This window comes from Heterodontus francisci, chromosome 22 (assembly GCF_036365525.1).
Source record: "Heterodontus francisci isolate sHetFra1 chromosome 22, sHetFra1.hap1, whole genome shotgun sequence".
NCBI lineage: Eukaryota > Metazoa > Chordata > Chondrichthyes > Heterodontiformes > Heterodontidae > Heterodontus > Heterodontus francisci.
In genome coordinates, this window is record NC_090392.1 from 61,555,807 (window position 1) to 61,576,198 (window position 20,392).

Here is a 20,392-nt window from a genome sequence, read left to right on the forward strand (position 1 = left end):
TGAGATCATTTCTCGCTGTATATCACGCAAACTGATGAACGGGCCTAAGGCTGCCATTTTCAGCCCTGAAAAGTGCCCAGTCTACCTCAAATTACCCTGGAAGGGGAATGTATCCCAAAAATTTGAGCTACAGGTTAAGATAGTTGTTTCACGTTGCTACTATGCAGTAACACCACGTGTGGTGTTCGCCACTAACAGTATGCTGCCGTCAAGCCAAAAAGACATCCTGCCTATCACACAAATGAGTAATGTGATATTTGACTTTCAATGCCAGCGTGATGCTGGGTATATAGGCTGTATGTCCCAAAGACTGGCAGATCATATCAAACAACATGTCCCTTCCGCTGTTTACAATGGGCAAGGTACAGGCTGTACCCAACCAGCCCATGTTTGCAAAACTCAAAACCCAGTGTCCAACATTAGATTGGACAACATTTGCTAAATAATCCTCAGTGTGCTAAGAATTACACTGACAACCAATTTATGATTGTCAGTCGGGCTCACACTGTGGCGCATTTGCGCATACTGGAAGCTACATATATTAATACACAGGGCCCTGTTCTTTGTAGGCAGAAAGAATATGTACAAACATTGCGCCTGTTTCAGCTAAACAAAATAAGTGACAGCCATTCGCTGGTTCATTCCTCAGGGCAATGCCTTGACCAATCAGTCAAGCTGCATGGTTTAAATTTCAAACAAAGCTTGGAGGTTAACTGTCAGTCACCATTAACTGGTGCATTGTCCATGGCAATGCCCTTAACAATCACAGTTCACTTGCCAAGCAATCAGCATTCTCTTCTCATACCGTATAAATTTGTTATTTTCCCTTACTTTGGTATTCTTGCAGATTGTCCTGATGAGTGCAAGATGAAAAGCTTCAACATAATGTCTCTATTTTAAAAAGTAACAACAGTTGAACTGCTAAGTCAGGACTACCTGTACACATACCCTGAGCTCCATTATTACATCTTCATCATTATGGGCACTCAGTTTTCTTGCATCGTCACTGAGGCCAAACATAAGTGCAATCACGTCCTTCCTATAGTGTGGTAACCAGAACTGTACACAGTACTCCAGCTGTGGCCTAACTAGCATTTTATACAGCTCCATCATAACCTCCCTGCTCTTATAGTCTATGCCTCGGCTAATGACATTTTAAACTAATATATTCATTATTATTGCAAGGTTTTTGGTTTAATTGATTTTAATGTTTAGGTTTTAGGACTGCAACTCTTTTATTGTGTTTCAATCTCAGAGGTGGACCTTGCTGGTACTTCACTCTTCATTGAAAACAATGGGAGCAGGCCTTAATCATAGAAACTATAGCACAGGAGGCCATTCAGCTCACTATACCTGTTCTAGTATCTACACTAATTCCCATCTCTCTGCCCTTTTCACAGCTACTTTTAGATGTTTTATTTATCTAATTCCCTTTTAAATAATGTTATAGTATCTACCTCAATAATAACCTGTGGTGAAGCATTCCATAGGGGGTATTTTATGGTCTCCCCTCTCCTTCCAACCACCCCCCCCCTCACCCCCGGTGGCAAGTTTGGAGGCAGGGAGAGCATGCCATTGGTTGGGATGGTGGTGGGGCTGGGGGGTGGGGAACATTGCCACCTTCCCAGCTCAGCTGAAATTAAGCCCAAGGTGGGAAGGCCTGTGAAGGGCCTTCTGCCCCATCACCAATTGAGGCTCTTCGGTGGGCAATTAATGCCACTGCCGTAATTAGCCCAGCAGTGGGCCGGCCTGTCGCTGCATGGGGAGCAGGGCAAGAAAAAAACATGCGAGCTGCTTGCCAGCTCTGGGTATGGGTTGGAGGGCCCTCTTCAAAAAGGCACCTAGTGCCTGATCAAGGGACCTGGCATCGGGAAGGGGTTGCTTGCTGAGAACCACCCCTTGCCCTTGCTGCTGACCCCCCCTACACTTATACCCCACGACCCCCACCCTCTGAGATCCCTCCTGCTCTGACCTACCTGCAGCCTGGGTCTAGTACTGCTCCTAGGCCTCAGGTAGGTGCTCCATCAGCAGCAGCCATAGCCTCTGTGGTGGCGCTGTTCAGGTAAAGAGCTGCCGACCTCTGACTGGCCAGCATCTCTCAGAGGGCGGGACTTCTGTCACAAGGGTCCTTGATTATGTGGAAGGTCCACCACTGTCCACTTAAGTGCCTAATTGGCACTTGATTCAGCGGGCCTTCCACAGAAGGGGCATCGAGGGGCTCTCGCCAGCGCTTTTGCTGTAGGGCGAGACCCCCGTTGCCCAGATAAAATCCCGGCCCACGTTATAATAATCCTCTAAGTGAAAACACTTCTTCTAACTTTCCCTTTGTACTGATGATAATCGTAGAATAGAATCATTGAATGGTTACAGGACAGGTTGCTGCCATTTGGCCTGTTGACTCAGTCCTGGCTCTCTACAAGAGTAATTCAGCTAGTCCCACTCCCTTGCTCCTTCTCCGTAGCCATGCAAATATTTTCCTCTCAGGTGCTTATCCAATTTCCTTTTTAAAGCCACGATTGTATCTGCCTCTACCACACTCTCAGGCAGTTGTTATGCTGTTTTCTTGATTGATAATTTTCTTTGGTCCACTGGCTGGAGATCTGAATTTATACTGGTTTTAAAAGACATTTTTTTAAAAGACATTTTTAAAAGACAAGCTGCCAGCAAAGTCATCCTTTCAGCTTAAGATGATCACTAATTTGCAACACTGTATCCTACACTGCAATGCTTGTGAGGATAGAAGAAATGTTTGCTAATAACAAGAACCAAGGAAGTTTAAGGGAACTGTTTTTCTTTAGCAAGAAGAAGAAATACTGCTAAATGCTATGTTTGAATCAGAGTGACTGTCATGTGACAAGCCCCTCCCCATCTGTGGTTTTAAGCTGGTGTTTTTCTTTGCAGCAAAGGGAGAAGCAACTGGACTCTGAGATGAACAGACCCTAAGTGGGGATTCCTCTCTCTCTCTCTCCATTCCAGCTCGAAAGCTTTCAAATCCTGCTCGTTGACTGACCACCTTTGCAAACTCCAGCTACAATCCAAAACCCTGTTGGAGGAAATCATCTGTACTGCTATCTCCAAGAGACTTACCAGACCAGTCATCTACCTCTTCAAACTAAAAACTTCAGGACCACTTAAGTGGGCTAGAAGCCAGCCAAATCACCAATCTCCACAGACTGTATGCCTTCTTTATGCACTCCAACTCAACCAATCTACCTTTCCCCACTCTGTAAGCTATTGTTGTATGTGTAAACCTCCAGAGTATGTGTGTGAGTGAAAGTTGGCACATTGTTTATTATTTTATTAGTTCAGTTTAGGTACAATCAAGTTATCCTCTTTCTTTGTTAAACTCAAGAAAACCTGTCCAATTGGTTCTTGCTATGATCATAGCAAGTCAGTAATCAAACACCTACTGAATTGGCCAGTACATCCACTTTAAGAAAGAATTAAACCTATTGTGGTCAAACAAGGAGGGAAAAGAGGGAACCCCTTCAACCCCTCCTTGCTTGACCGTAACACAATGCATTCCAGATCCTAATCACTTGCTGCATAAATTCTTTATTCCTCATTTCACCGTTCGTTCTTTTGCCATTCACCTTAAATTGGTGTCCTCTGGTTCTCGACTCTTCCACCAATGGGAACAGTTTCTCTCTATCTACTTTGTCTAGACCCCTCATGATTTTGAACACTTCTGTGAAAACTCCTCTCAACCTTCTCTTCTCTAAGGGGAACAACCCCAGCTTCTCCAATCTAACCACATAACTGAAGTCCCTCATCCCTGGAACCATTCTCATAAATCTTTACTGCACCCTCTCTAAAGTGATCACTTCGTTCCTAAAGTACATTGCCCAGAATTGAACACAATACTCTAGCTGAGGCTGAACCAGTGTTTTGTAAAGATTCTTGATAACTTCTTTGCTTTGGTACTCTATGCCTCTGTTTGTAAAACTGCTGAAGCAGAAAGGTGAGTGCGACGGCTCACCTTTCAGAAGCCTGCTGAAGCTTTAAAATTAGAGAAGGCCCACAATTGTTAGGGACATCAGTGTGGAGGAGAAACCCATCCACAAGATTGGTTTTGGCCGTGACTGCCTTTTCATACTTGCAGCTCATTCAATAGGCCAGTGAGATGAGACACAGATGACCCTCCAAGCTGCCACCAGGAGGCTGCTTCCAAGTTGCTGCTGACCTCCAGCCTCAGCGGGTAGCTGGTCCGATGCCCAGAAAATGCCATCAGTGTCTGAAAATGGCATCTAAGTGGGGCCTTAATTGGCTGCCCGCCTCCACGGAGCGAGCTGCCGATTCCCATGGCCGCCATCCCTGGGAAGCTCACCCGGATGGGGGATAGCATCCAGGAGCTGTCCCAATGTGGCTTTCTGTTTATGTCTTGGCCCCACCCCGACCTTCAAACCAGCCTCGATGGGGCTGGTAAAATTCTGGCCATATAGTTTTGAAATGGTGGGAATGTCATTGCAGAACTGTTGTGCACTTAACTATTTCTGCAGTTAACCTCCAATTCCTGTTTTTTTTTTATACACAGTGCCCTATCAAGCCTGTCCCCATACATTCAGAAACAATAAAGCACAATTATGGTAGCCTTGTTTTATAGCATTGAGCTTCTTCTCAATACCTCATTTTTGACCACCTTGGAGACATTATTGCTTCTACCTCCTGTAGTGAATTCTTGGTAGGATACCATCACTGTGGTCTACTGGGACGCAAAGCTGTATGATTCACAAAGAGAGTTTGATTTACAAACAATGAAGTATAAATTTAATATAGGATCCAGAATACAATGTTCCAAAAATGGAAGTGCTATTGGCCACTTATGGCAATATGGTTGTCCATGGTGGCTTAAAAAAACAATATGCATATAAAGCTTTTAAGAATATAAAACCTATAGAATTTCCTGGTATGGAATGAAAACAACATTTCAGCTAGAACTGAAAGGGTTCGTACACATTTATACTGAATGTAATTTTACTCACCCAGTGTGTTCACAGTGATGACTTCACTGAAGGGCCCTGTGCCCAGTTTATTCTGTGCTAGCACACTGAACTGGTATGTGGTCTCAGGCTCCAGGCCCTCCACCAGCAGCCAGGTAAGGCCTGTGGATACGGGCAGCGATAGCCAGTCGTGGGGTCCCAGCAGAGCCCTCTTTACCCTGTGGCAAATACAGATCTGGAGAGTTAGTGTCTGCTGCCCAGATAGGTACATGTTCATGACAGCTTGCAGTTTGAAACAAGTCTTGTGGAATGAAACAGCATTGAAATCATAGCTTAAAACAGTGAAGAAATTTGGTTTACCTTTTCAGCAGCTCATTTCATTGATGAGAATGCTCTTTCTTTAAACCTTTCCTAAGCTTGATAATTGTTACAGCGTGCCTGACATACTTTTCCCACTCCCAACTCAGAAATGGCACTCATTGCTAACACTGGACTTCCGGATATTGCACTCATTTGCAACCCAATTCCAACTTCCAAAGGCCAACTCCTTGCTGTACCAATTCACTTATCATCCTGGGCCTTTTAAAGCAGTCAATTTGAATGAAATGACCAATATTAGCTGTTAGGGAGGAAAAATTCATTCCTAACATTTATTAGATGCCAATCAGGGTTAATTCATCCCCTTTTAGACATAAATTTAAAAGAGTTACATGCCATAACTAAAATCTTGTTTACTGATGTCCAGATCTTGGTTGAATAATCAGTCTATTTAAAAATATACAGGGGAAGAATTACTCTGTCGCAACGTGTAGCAAAATCCCAAACCTTTCTGAATGGGTTTACAATGCAACAATACATGGTGATCTGAGCTACTCTTCCTACACAATGTGCCTGAGTGTGATAAATACTTGAAGGGGACAAAATTACTGGGCTATGTGAAAGGAGCAGGGAAGTGGGACTAATTGGATAGCTCTTTCAAAGAGCTGACACAAGTATGATGGGTTGAATGGCCTCTTTCTGTGCTGTAAGATTCTACAATGCTATAAAAGAGAAATGAAAGGAACAACTTAGCAGTGCTTAAAGTAGGAGATCAACAGGTGTGGGGTAGGAAGGAGGTGGTGATTAAATCCATGATGCAATAATCAAATGTGGACTTGGTTTAGGCTTAATGGTTTAAATGGCCTGTTTTCACTCCATAATTTATGTACGCTCTTAAAGTAATTCACCAATAACTGATATTTGCAACCAGGACACAAGCCCCTGGGCTACCTCATTGCTCATGGAATGATATATTTTACTTCAAATGTTGAGAATTAATGGATCTTGACATTGAAAAATGCTAAGGGTAAGCAATCTCGTGATTTATTAGTTAGCCCATTTATGGCACATAACTCTTAAAAAACTTGACTTCATTTTTTGCACATTTTATGACAGAATCCTGCAGAAATACCAATGTTTAATGATTACCAGCAATTGGCACCAGTACAAATCTGGCATACTAGTTCATACTCTGGTTCTGGTGAAGGCGCTTAGCTCAAGCTGGCATGTACAGTACACACTGGGTAAAAGCATGCAGTTCACTCACATGTTCGGCTTCCTCAGTTCGTAAACTGGGTCTGCTTATACCCACCAGTGCAGAGCAATCCATATCTGAGAGCAAGAGGGGCTGAGTCCGTTCAACAGCAGATCCATTGGTATGTGGATGATCCCCACATCAGAGCTGACTTTTACACAGTGTATACTAAAGATTAGTGCCAATGATAAAAGTTAGTAATGCAACTTAAATCTGAGAACTACGTGCAATGCAGAAATGTAGGAAAAATAGGAAGCATCGCAGCGCATTAGAAAGTGGTCATTATACTATGAGCATCCTTGAAATCACTGGACTCCAATAGATTAAAATGCACTGGACTGTCAATTTCTGTAAATTAGAAAGGCATGGCCCATACATCAGTAATTTAATTAATTTGACTTGTTACAGAATTTCACATGCGACTAACTAAAGGGCCATCAGTATTCTGTTAGTGACATATGAAAGCTTTATAAACAGCAGTGTGCAATGGCGGCACGCAATATTTGCTGCTGACAGCTCTCGTGTATATTTAAAATAATATATACCGATACGACAATGACATCTCAACAGTTTAAGTTGCAGCTGATAGCACATCTGCTATGTTACACATAGCCTGCAGTGCCAAAGACAGGGTTTTCAGAGCAAGCTGTTCTAAAACAACAGCTCATCTGAAAACTCCCTCAAAAAATAGCCTCACCCGCCTTCTGCTGTGTTAAATATTAAAGTGCCAGCTTGGCTCAGTGGTAGTGCTCATGTCTCTTAGTCAGCAGGCCATAGGTTGAAGCCCATTCCCAGGGACATTTTTAAAATTCATTTGTGGGAAGTGGGCATAGCTGGCTAGGCCAGCATTTATTGTCCATTCCTAATTACCCTTGAACTAAATGGCTTGCTAGGCTATTTCAGAGGGCTTTTTTTTTAAGAGTCAACCACATTGCAGTGGGTCTGGAATTACATGTAGGCCAGACCAGGTAAGGATGGCAGATTTCCTTCCCTAAAGGACATTATGAACCAGATGGGTTTTTTCAACAATTGACAATTGTTTCATGGTCACCATTAGGCTAGTTTTTAATTCCAGATTTATTAATTGAATTCAAGTTTCACCATCTGCCGTGGTGGGATTTGAACCCATGTCCCCAGAGCATTAGCCTGAGCATTAAATCTAGGCTTTACTTTAGCGATATTACTGAGGGAGTGCTGCATTGTTGAAGGGGCTGTCTTTTGGATACCATTTTAAACCAAGACCTTGTCTGCCTACTAAGTTGCACATAAAAGATCCGATGTAGCTGTTTTGAGAACAGCTGGGGAATTGTCCTGCTAAACATTTAACCTTCAGCCACCACTTAAGAAAATAAACAGCTTTGTGACCTTCTTGTGCATTTGCCTACTTTTAGCATTGATTACATTTAAAAAGTATTTAATTGCCTGTGGGACACTTTAAAATACCCCGAGTTCATGAAAGGTGCTTTATAAATACAAGTTCTTTCTTTCTTGTCAAGCTAAGCTTGCTTCCCAGTTACTTCCAGCTTGAAGGAACATAGTTTAAAATTTGCTTTTAAGACCCTTTTCTCAGGAGGCTTGGAAATGAAGGGTTTCAGACGAGTTCTGCACAGTGGTCAGATGTAGTTCACAGTCATGCTGGTCTCATGATCTCAGCTGCTCGGTTATACTGAACAGGTAATGTACACTACATCCCAATGAGCAGGGTGGGGTGGAGTGGGGGGAGGGAGTTAACCTGGGCTGATTTTAATGTACCTCCTGGGAGACTGGAGAAACAGAGGAGGGGCCTTGTTAAGGGGGGGGGGGAGGGGGAGGGGACATAGTTTCAAACTCATAAATACCCCACTTTCCTCCGCTAGACGTGAGCACTTGACTAATATTCTCAACGTCTGAAAAACCGTGTGCTGTTCTAGTACTCCACAAACAGAAGGCAAACTTTGCATCAACAGGGACTACATACATCTTATATGTAGCCAGTAGGTGAACATGTGGCATTAAACATAACCAGTATTCAGTGTCCTCCCAGTGTGCTATAATCCACCCAAAACCTTGGCAGAAGATTTCTTCTTTGTGTGCATTGCTGCAACATCATCAAGCTGTTCTTTATAAACAGGATCAAGATCTAATTACATGGAATGCAGAGCAAACCCTCCCCCTAACATTTGTGAAGTTTAACTCACAGTAAAGTCCAAACTTTTCCCTTGCACTTTGTGCTGGGATGAGCAGAGATTTGTGATAATTGCCTCTTAAATTACATGCCCCACTGATGTATGCAGGATGGTGTTAATACTCACTGGAAACCAAACAGGTTAATGAGCACAGAAGAAGAGCAGTGAAGTAGCCATTTGGAACTGTGAGGATATCAACTGGAGATGGTATCTCCCTTTTATGTATTTTCCATTTGAAACACTTCTCAGAAATTACTACAGTAAAATCTCTGTGAATCCCTCAGCACCTCCATTTTGATGAGGCTCCCTTTCAGATCTGCTGCTCAAGGATTTTTTTAAATGACAGTAGATTTACAAATCCAGTACCAAGCACTCTAGCTGCAGACAGACTCTGTCCTTTGTACTGACTGCTGTGAAAGTCATTACGTGAACAGCCTCCCAATCAGTGGTGGCTTTAGCGATTTCTATTTTAGTTAAATTAGATGGAGAAAAAAATGTAGAGGTTACTTCAACCTTTGAGCAAATCCTCGGTCGATAAACTACATCATTAGTACAGAGACACCTTAAATGACAAGGACTTGTTACTGATCTCATAGCTGGTTATTCTGATGCATGACAACTAATGCTTGAATGTAGATACCTGATTAACACAAACATTGTGTGACCTCCAAGAGATATTTCCATGTATTGCTTTTGTTTTCAAACTGGGATTGGTTAGAATTCTGAAAGTCAGACTTTGCAAACCTATTTTGTTCTGCGGAAGGTGCTCGTTTAATGGTCTTGGTCTAATCTACAATTATGGACTGTCTGCAGGAGCTCACAAATTATGTATTTTCATTCAATTTACAGCTTCCCTTCCCCGTAAGCACTAAGCTTCCAGCAGCCTCTTTTAACTGTGAATTGAGAAAACCATGGGGATCTGTAAGTACAGGTTAGAAAAACTGTTGTGTGTTAAACTGAATGTTGGCATGTTGGCTTTGAAGTGGGAAGACTACTTCAGTTGATAGAAACTAGAATTGATTGAAGCATGTAGCACAAAATGGAATTGGATAGACTCTCAAATAGGAAACATGTGAAGAGCTATGAGGAAAGAGCAGGGGAGTGGGACTAATTGGATAGTTCTTTCAATGAGCTGGCACATGTATGGTGGACTGAATGGCCTCTTTTGTGCTGTATGATTTTTTGATGCGCACAAGGAATAAAAGCTTCACTCATCTCTAACATTTTGTGACAGCGCCAATAAAAGAACTCACATTTATGTAGCACCTTTCACCACTGCAGGTGTCCCCGATCCTTTACAGCCAATGACACACTTATTTAAGTGTAGCCACTACTGCAACAGAGGTGGAACAAGCGGGTTAATTTTAACCTAAGCTCCCATCCGCCCAGTGGACATCTACTGCTCGATGTTATTGCCGTACATGCAGAAGTTTAGGGTGAATTCTGCATTCTCACTTTCTCAATGGGAAGTGGTGTTTTCAGCAAGTGTGTGGGAGGAGAGCATCCTGTGACTTGCTGGCTGTTAGGTTTAAATATTTTCTTTAAAAAAATATCAGGGCAGTTGTGGTTGTGATTTTCAATGATGCACACTCCCTGGGAGCATGAATCGACACCTCTATGTTTTGCCACCTATTGCTCTGCAACCCCCTGCCACCGGAACCATTCCCATTGACAAAGTCAGGCAGAGATCAAAGCACCAGCACATCACTAAAATAACTGTGGACGTGGAACTGCTGAAATGGTGCAATGGATCTTTGCACGGACCATGGATCTTTTCCAATGTCGGTATACTCTCTGTATGGAGCTACAATGCAGAAAGGGCAGTGTCGATTTGTACTGGCAGACCGAGTGCTTAGATTGCCTGTGGCCAGTAAAACAATAGCAGACATTAGTTCATGTTTTGGAACATGGTTATTTATGTTTGTCTGCATTTTGCCTTTAGCAGCAAAGGGAAAAATAACATTTCAAGTGGCACTTCATGTCACTGAGGACATCCATGCTGCATTAGTTATTTTGCAACTGGAGCCAGTGATCCAGTGGCAATGTTACAGTAAAAGGGCACAGTAAAAAGATTTTCCCCATCAGTGGCTGTATGTCCTCAATAATCCTACAGCTTTTCATCTGATTTCTCCTTCATGCATTGTCTGTGTGCCATTAATATGTCTATAGTGCTGTGCATTTTTGACAGGCACTCGCGTTCGGATATTGGTCAGCCTGAATATAACACCATAAATCTAAATGTGTGCTTCAGAAACCATTTCCTTCGAGCCCAGTTCTATCAAAGCAGCCAGTTTCCATTGTACTCACTTCTTTGACCCACTTCTCTGCATATTAAACACAACCTAGTTGAACACAGCACTGCCTTGTGCTCAACTTTCAGATGCAACAGCAAACTGATTTCACATTGACTGCTTCAAGACAGTTTATTGTTAATCTCCTACTTTTGGGAAGTTAATAAATTCCATGCATATCAATGCGAATTTGATCGTAACAGGGAGTTACAGCTCTCGAGTCTCTTACATAAAGCCAGTGTTGAAACGTTCAAAATGACTTTTGATTTAAATGTAAGCTTCGGTGGATCAAATTCACCACTTTGTAAAGCTGGACAAACTCTAAAAACATGATTTTAATCCTGCCTGCCTGGTGGCAACGGGAGGGGTGAGTGGTTAAAATGGCAGTCAGATGCTTCCTACTGCATTCCCAGTGCATTTCGTGCCTGCTGCCATTTTAACTGCAGTTTTCAGAAAGGCCACCTGTCACTCAAACTCATCTCATGTAGGGAGCTGAAGGGGGAGGCAATGTGGTAACCAGCAATTATAGCTAACAAATATTTTATTGACAACTTTTGATGAAGATTGCCATGCAAAGTAAATACTGTTTGACCACAAAGTTCAGTTTTGTGTATCCCTGATTAGGTTTGGGGCCTTGGCCGCAAGGGATAGCCCTAATCACCAATCAACCATCCTGCTACATGTTACTGAGTCATGAAGGTCGCTATGATGGATTGCCTCATGATGGATTGCCTCATGATGGAAACTTTCTGACTAGCAGGTATTCATGTGCAGGGCAAGGTGACTGGCATCACACATTAGCTGCATATGAATGGAATCAAAGCTTTTCTTGTTCACAAAATTGATGGGGTTCTCATATGACGTTTTGAGTGTCATTTGCATTGTATCAATTGCTCCTTACACCTTTGAGGACCCTAACAATAAAATTGGACACTCCGCTCTATCTTTGTTTATTGAGTTCTATTCGAATGCAGAATAGAGCATCAGTGATTTTCTTTATACTGCAGTCTAATTGTTGCAGTAAATGTTTCCAACTACTGCCTAGAAGGATCCAGTGGCAAAGAAATTTAAGATAGTGGTAACTTTAACTGGTACAGACAATGTAAATCTACTGGTGGAAATTACAAACAACAAAGTCTAAGTAAAGCCTTCTTAGTCTGTAAACTCTGTTGAACATAGGAACATAAGAAGTAAGAGCAGCAGTAGACCATATGGCCCCTTGAGTCTACCCCATCATTCAATATGATCATGGCTGATCTTGTGCCTCAGCTTCACTTTCCTGCCCACTCCCAAATCCCTTAATTCCCTGAGAGATCAAAAATCTATCTATCCCAGCTTTAAATATATTCAACGATGCAGAATCCACAACCCTCTGGGGTAGAGAATTCCAAAGATTCACAACTCTCAGTGAAGAAATTTCTCAACTCAGTCCTAAATGATTGATCCCTTATCTTGAGGCTGACTCCCTGTGTTCTAGATTTCCTAGCCAGGAGGAACAACCTTTTAGTTTTTTCAGTGTCTATCCTGTCAAGCCCTTCAGAATCTTGGACATTTCAATGAGATCATCTCTCATTCTTCTAAACTCCAGGGGGTATTGGCCCAGTTTACTCAGTCTCTCATCACAGGACAACCCTTCCATTCCTGGAACCAATCTAGTGAACCTTCGCTGTACTGCCTCGAATTCAAGTATATCTTTTCTTAGATATGGGGACCAATAGTACTCCAGCTGTGGTGTCACCAAAGCCCTATACAATTGTAGCAAGACTTCCTTGTTCTTGTTCTCCAATCCCCATGCAATAAAGGCCAACATGCCATTTGCCTTCTTAAATGCTTGCTGTATTTTCTGTGTTTCTTGCATCCGTGCAAAAGTCTTTCTAAACACCAACAATTAAAAGTTTCACACCTTTTAAAAAAAAATTCTGCTTTTCTATTCTTACTACCAAAGTGAATAGCCTCACACTTCCCCACATTTTCTACCACCTGACACCTGTTGCCCACTCAGTTAACCTGTCTATACCTCTTTGCAGCCTCTTTGTGTCCTCCTCATAGCTTACATTCCCGTGTAGTTTTGTATCATCAGCAAACTTGGATACATTACTCTTAGCCTCTTCCTCCATGTCATTAATACAGATTGTAAATAGCTGAGGCCCCAGCACTGATCTATGTGGCACCCCACTAGTTACTGCCTGCCTACTTATCGCTATTCTCTGCTTCCTGTCTGTTAACCAATCCTCCATCCATGATAATATATTATCCTAACTCCATGAGCCCTTATCTTGCATATTAAGTTTTTGTGTAGCATCTTATCAAATGCCTTTTGAAAATCCAAGTATACTACATCTACTGGCTCCCCTTTATCTACTCTACTAGTTACATCCTCAAAGAACTCCAATAAATTTGTCAAACACTATTTCCCTTTCCTGAAACCATGTTGACTCTGTCTCATCATACCATGATTTTCTAAGAGCATTGTTAAGACTTCTTTAATCATAGATTCCAGCATTTTCCTGATGACTGATGTCAGGCTAACTGGCCTGTAGTTCCCTGTTTTTCCACTCCCTCCTTTCTTGACTAGCTGTGTTACGTTTGCTAACTTCCAATCCAGGGAACCATAGGATCTAGGAAAGTTTGGAAAATCTTAACCAAATTGAGTGGGTATCTTTAAGTCAGAAACAAATGCTTACTGTAATGTGTCATTCTGGGTGCCACCAATCTCGTGTCTTCCTCAACCGCCTCCTCTTCATAAGACAGGAATAGAGGAATTCCCATTGGGAAATCCATGCCCAAATTCAAAACTGCACTTTTTACAGAACTAGCTATAAATTTCAGCACAATCCCTGATAGGACTCTAAAGTGTCAAACAGTTTAACTTGCAGGCAAAGTAACACCAATCTTCAATTGCAATCCTGGGGATAACTTAGTAGCACTGATACTAACATGTATGATGGTAAAAATCTGGGGCATGCTTGGGGTGGAAGTTGGCAAGATGCATTGGAGGGATTAGCTACATCCTTGTTACTGCATTGTGTTGTTAATACAATCCAACTTAGCTGCCAAGTGTATAAATGTGTATTTATATCCCTTAAACATATAAGAGGAAACTTACACACTGATGTACAAATCATAGAAATTACAGGATAGGCCATTCACTTCATCATTTCTGTGCTTACACTAGCTCATCAACTGTAGCTGTTCACTCAAAACCTATTTTCCTGCCCTTTTATATTCATTCTCAAAACACTTGTGCAATGCAATTTCAAGCAATGTTACAGGCTCTACCTGAACAACCACTTGTGGTATAGCATTCCAAGTTCTGGGTAAAAAAAAACCTCTTCTAATGTACCTCTTCAGCAGAATGATACTGGGGCTTAGACAGTTAAATTATGAGGAAATAAACTTGGCTTGTATTCCTTGGAGTACAGAAGATTGAGCATTGATCTGATCAAGGTGTTTAAAATGCTAAAAGCATTCAATAGGGTCGATAGAGTAGATACAGAGAAACTATTTCTTCTGAAGGGGAATCAAGAACGAGGGGACGTAACCCTAAAATTAGAGCTAGACCATTCAGGAGGGAAATCAGAAAGCATTGGCAGAATTTAGTATGAACGGTGTGGGTCTCAGTGGTGGCCCTGGAAGTGACTGAATTTCAGGATGAGTGAAATGCAGCCGGCCGAGCACGATCACGCAGCAGCTGGTCAATTAAGGAAGGGGAGGCGTGAGGCCCATGCTATCAAACAGCAGAGTTGGGAAAGGAGGCGCTAATGGCAGCATCATCTGACTCAATGGCAGGGGCTAGAAGCATATTTATAGGGTTGCTAGCCCTGAATTAACTGCTGCCTGGTTTAAAGGGATGCCTTTTTGAATACACTGAAGAACCCTGCGGTTGCCTCTGATTCTTGAAAAGCAAGGAGCTGAATGTGAGCCTGCAGCGACCATGGCTGAAGGAAGATCCCAGGTGGCCCTGCAGGGTGAGCTGAGCCCCATGGGACTTGGTGGACACACAATGCCACTGGTGCTGAAGGTCACCTAGACACCGACTTTCTACACCTTTGTATCTTTGCAGGGATCCACTGGAGATATATTTTTTTTAGAACATTACAGCGCAGTACAGGCCCTTCGGCCCTCGATGTTGCGCCGACCTGTGAAACCATCTGACCTACACTATTCCATTTTCATCCATATGTCTATCCAATGACCACTTAAATGCCCTTAAAGTTGGCGAGTCTACTGCTGTTGCAGGCAGGGCGTTCCACGCCCCTACTACTCTCTGAGTAAAGAAACTACCTCTGACATTTGTCCTATATCTATCACCCCTCAACTTAAAGCTATGTCCCCTCGTGTTTGCCATCACCATCCGAGGAAAAAGACTCTCACTATCCACCCTATCTAACCCTCTGATTATCTTATATGTCTCTATTAAGTCACCTCTCCTCCTCCTTCTCTCCAACGAAAACAACCTCAAGTCCCTCAGCCTTTCCCCGTAAGACCTTTCCTCCATACCAGGCAACATCCTAGTAAATCTCCTCTGCACCCTTTCCAAAGCTTCCACATCCTTCCTCTAATGCGGTGACCAGAACTGCACGCAATACTCCAGGTGCGGTCTCACCAGAGTTTTGTACAGCTGCAGCATGGCCTCGTGGCTCCGAAACTCGATCCCCCTAGCTAACACACCATATGCCTTCTTAACAGCCCTATTAACCTGGGTAGCAACTTTCAGGGATTTATGTACCTGGGCACCAAGATCTCTCTGTTCATCTACACTACCAAGAATCTTCCCATTAGCCCAGTACTCTGCATTCCTGTTACTCCTTCCAAAGTGAATCACCTCACACTTTTCCGCATTAAACTCCATTTGCCATCTCTCAGCCCAGCTCTGCAGCCTATCTATGTCCCTCTGTACCCTACAACATCCTTCGGCACTATCCACAACTCCACCGACCTTCGTGTCATCCGCAAATTTACTAACCCACCCTTCTACACCCTCTTCCAGGTCATTTATAAAAATGACAAACAGCAGTGGCCCCAAAACAGATCCTTGCGGTACACCACTAGTAACTAAACTCCAGGATGAACATTTGCCATCAACCACCACCCTCTGTCTTCTTTCAGCTAGCCAATTTCTGATCCAAAGCTCTAAATCACCTTCAACCCCATACTTCTGTATTTTCTGCAATAGCCTACCGTGGGGAACCTTATCAAACGTCTTACTGAAATCCATATACACCACATCCACTGCTTTACCCTCATCCACCTGTTTGGTCACCTTCTCGAAAAACTCAATAAGGTTTGTGAGGCACGACCTACCCTTCACAAAACCGTGCTGACTATCGCTAATGAACGTATTCTTTTCAAGATGATTATAAATCCTGTCTCTTATAACCTTTTCCAACATTTTACCTACAACCGAAGTAAGGCTCACAGGTCTATAATTACCAGGGCTGTCTCTACTCCCCTTCTTGAACAAGGGGACAACATTTGCTATCCTCCAGTCTTCCGGCACTATTCCTGTCGACAATGACGACATAAAGATCAAGGACAAAGGCTCTGCAATCTCCTCCCTGGCTTCCCAGAGAATCTTAGGATAAATCCCATCTGGCCCAGGGGACTTATCTATTTTCACACTTTGCAAAATTGCTAACAACTCCTCCTTGTGAACCTCAATCCCATCTAGCCTAGTAGTCTGAATCTCAGTATTCTCCTCGACAACATTTTCTTTCTCTACTGTAAATATGTGTGTGCTCTCATAGTCTGCAGTGGATTGGTGCATCAAGGAGGCCACCAATGCCCTTTTCAAGAGGGCTGGTGACTATGTGTGCTACTGCACCAATCCAAACAATGAAGCCGAGAGGGCTGTTGGTTTCAGAGCCATTGCTGGATTCCCCCAGGTGCAGAGTACCATTGACTGCATGCATATGGCCATCAAGGCTCCTGCAGACCAGTCAGCAACCTTCATCAACAGAAATGTACAAGTCGTCAATGAACATTGCAAATGGATCATGCAGGTGTGTGCACAGTTCCCAGGAAGCAGCTATAGTGCCGACGTACTTCAGCAATCCCAGGTGCCAGAGGTTCTTCTGCGCACAGCAGACTGTTGGCGTGCCCTTCTCCGATGTCCTGACCTGGAAGCTTGCCCTCTCATGGGCCCTCGAGGTTGCTGATGTTCTGCTGCCGGTGCCTGGACTGCCCTCCCTCTCTACTGCTCCTTCTCCTCAAAGCCAGGGTGAATGAGGCCCATGCCAGTTTGCTTCTCCCTGCGTGCATGGCATTCACAGCCAATGGTAGCTCTCTTCTTTCCCTCAGTTGTCACCTTGGAAGAGGTGGCACTTGCCCAATGGCACACAAGTATGCCTCCCCCACAGTGCTGGCACAGTTGCCTCCATTCCTCAGACTGATTTCCAATGCCCTCCCTCCTCTGCCCTCCCTGGCAATCGAGGCTGCCTCACCTTTGCAGCCAGAACTGAGCTCCCTCCTCCTTTTCGCCTCCTTTCACCAGGCGAGACTCCGAAGGCCTGTGGTTCCTGTGAGCCATCAGTTAAATGCAAAACAGAGAATAAAATTGCCATCAATTGGGCTCTTAACTACCATAATTGGCTTCCCGCTGCATGGATGTGTAAAGTCTGCCCTCCATATTGGCCGACGAGAGTAAAATACAGATGAACGTTACGATATCGGCCTTCTATCCTGATTTCATGCCCCCCACCGCCTCTGTTCCCATCCCCAATCTTCCCATAAAATTCAGCCCCACTTTTTCACATGAAAGAGAGTCGAAATGTGGAATTCTTTCCCACAAAAGGCTGTGGATACTGCAAAAAATTGAATTTTCAAGAGTGCAATCGATAGTTTTTTGTTAGGTAGGGATATCAAGAGATGTAGAGCCATGGTAGGTAAATGGAGTTGAGGTACAGATCAGCCATGAGCTAACTGAATGGCACAGCAGGCTTGAGGTACTGAATGGCTTCCCATCCCCATGTTCCTATGAAGAGTTTTGTGCTAGGAATAGCAATAGGTTGTAAATATTTTCATGAGCTTCTAACACAGTGACCAATGTAAATCTACCCACATTCAGATTTTATTTATTACTTATATTTTAAGTTTCATTTATACATTGTCTTATGGTAAATAAAACTCCACTTACAGTGCGATCATCTTTTCTTTAAGAAGAAGATAACAAACTAACACATGCCTTTATCCTGACCTACCATCCTGTGGTTTCAGCTATCACAAAATATTTAATATACTCCAGCTTTCTACAAAAGACGGTGAATTTAATGCATAAACTTGATCTAAATGACACAACGTAATTTTGTGCTGCCTTGTGAATGAAGATACACACTGCTATCATCTGACTAGAAGCTTACTACACTATGGGAGGACCGACAAATGCTAAGTCACTGCTACACAGGTTTGATTGGCATTACTTTCCAAATGCAATCTGTGTGCTGACATGTTTGGCTGCATCAGCAGAGAGCTGCAATCATCTTTAGGTTGTCGTACTTCACAGCTTCTCAGGATGAAATTCTGACATATCTAAAACATGAAGAATTCTAACTGTTAAAATTCTTTCTTTTCCATTTTAACTTATTTTTCATTATAATTAGATCTATTTTCTTAGCAGAAATCGCCATTAGAACTCTGCAGTTTATGCACGCACAACCTTGGCTCTAGGCCCTAGGCTCTGAGTTCTGGTTCTGTTTGTAATACTGACCATCACCATTTAGTCCAAACACCTCCCGTTATCTTTTTGCAAGTGTTTGGATGGCGTGGTGAGTTAGGTTTCATAGCCTTCAACTCCAGCCCAAACTGAATGACTCCTGTTGGCTGTAATGATCCAAACTGACAAGGTTTGGATAGTTTCAACTTCGCATCAGATAGGTACAATCCTCTAGCACAGGACTGGCTGTGATTGGAGGAAACAAGGAGAGGTCAGTGATATGTGGACACAAATTTAAGCCCATCATAAAATCTAGAGTATATAGATGGAGCTAGCCAGCCCTTTGCATTGTTTAATTTCAGGTGAACAGTTGCATTCATCAATGGGAGAGATGTCAATTCTGAGCAACAAACATTTTCTGCTGTTGGTTAGTAGTTCAAGTATCAACTATCCATGTGGTCTTTCAGAGCAAAAGCACCAGGTGGTGCCAGACCTGTGGTGTGGACATAGAATAATAGAATGCTACAGTAGAGAAGGAGGTCATTCGGCCCATCATATCTGTGCCGGCACTTTGATAAAGCTATCCAATTAGTTCCACTCTCCCTGCTCTTTCCCTATAGCCCTGCAGATGTTTCCACTTCAAACATTTATCCAATTCCCTTTTAAAGTTACTGTTGACTCTGCTTCCACCACCCTTTCATTCCTGCAGTGCATTCTAGCTTGTGCTGTGGGGAGATGTTGGTGTAGTGGTAATGTCACTGAACTAGCAATCCAGAGGCCCAGACTAATGCCCTGGGGACACGGGTTAAAATCCCACCATGGCAGCTGATGGAATTTAAATTCAATTAATTAATAAAAATCTGGAATTGAAAGCTAGTCTCAGTAATGGTGATGCCATAAAACTATCGATTGTCGTAAAAACCCATCTGGTTCACTAATGTCCTTTAGGGAAGGAAATATGCTGTCCTTACCTGGTCTGGCCTATGTGTGACTCCAGACCAACAGCAATGGAGTTGACTCTTAACTGCCCTCTGAAATGGCCTAACAAGCCACTCAGTTGTCAAGGTTAATTAGGGATGGGCAACAAATGCCAGCTTTGCCAGCGATGCCCATCCCATGAAAGAGTAAAAAAATTCCAGATTAACATAACTTGCTGCCCATGAGATATGGTGTTGAAAATATCCAAACTCATTCCAATTTAAACCAAGATAGCCAACATGAGACATTCAACCCAACAGTCTGGGTTTGATTTGAAGACTAACCCATGACAATTTCTACACAGTGCCCGCACAGCCCCGGGTCACCACCACCTCCCCCCCACCCCCGCCCGCCCCCCCAATGGCAACTTGAATTTTTATTGTGCTTTTAATGTAGAAAGGCATTAAGGCTCTTCAGAAATTGGCATAAGGAAATGGACAATGTTAAAAAGGTAAACAGAGGGGGCTGGATTTTATGGAGGCAGCAGGGGTCCTTCCACTGGGGCAAATCCGCTTTGGCAGCAGCCCTGAAGAGCTGCTGGCCAATCAGAGGGCTGGCAGGTCAGCAGCGCCACTGCTGGCATTGGCCACTGCTGGGCTGCATCTGCTGGATGAGGACACATCAATGGGCATGCGCCCCCATCGGCCAGTAAGTGTGGTCTGGGGGCACCGAGGCCAGTCAGGCAGGCCCCAGCGGGGGTGATTTCTTAGTGCAGGCGGCGCCATTGCCTTTGGAGGGCCCCTCCTTTGGCCAAAGGAAGGACCCTCGCCCCCAGAACCTGCCGGGAAGCCGCC

The 20,392-nt window shown here is 43.4% G+C and overlaps 1 protein-coding gene across 6 annotated transcripts in view; it reads right to left on the reverse strand.

Annotated features, from left to right (window-relative positions):
- igsf9bb (immunoglobulin superfamily, member 9Bb) overlaps positions 1-20,392 on the reverse strand; it is a 665,840-nt gene that overhangs the window by 61,147 nt on the left and 584,301 nt on the right. For all 6 annotated transcript variants that reach the window (XR_010977166.1, XM_068053913.1, XM_068053912.1 and 3 more), the window contains one exon: positions 4,983-5,158. Coding sequence is in view for 5 of the 6 variants with exons in the window: in XM_068053913.1 (XP_067910014.1) it covers positions 4,983-5,158 (176 nt within the window). In the remaining variant the exon portion in view is untranslated. The remainder of the gene's footprint in view (positions 1-4,982; positions 5,159-20,392) is intronic.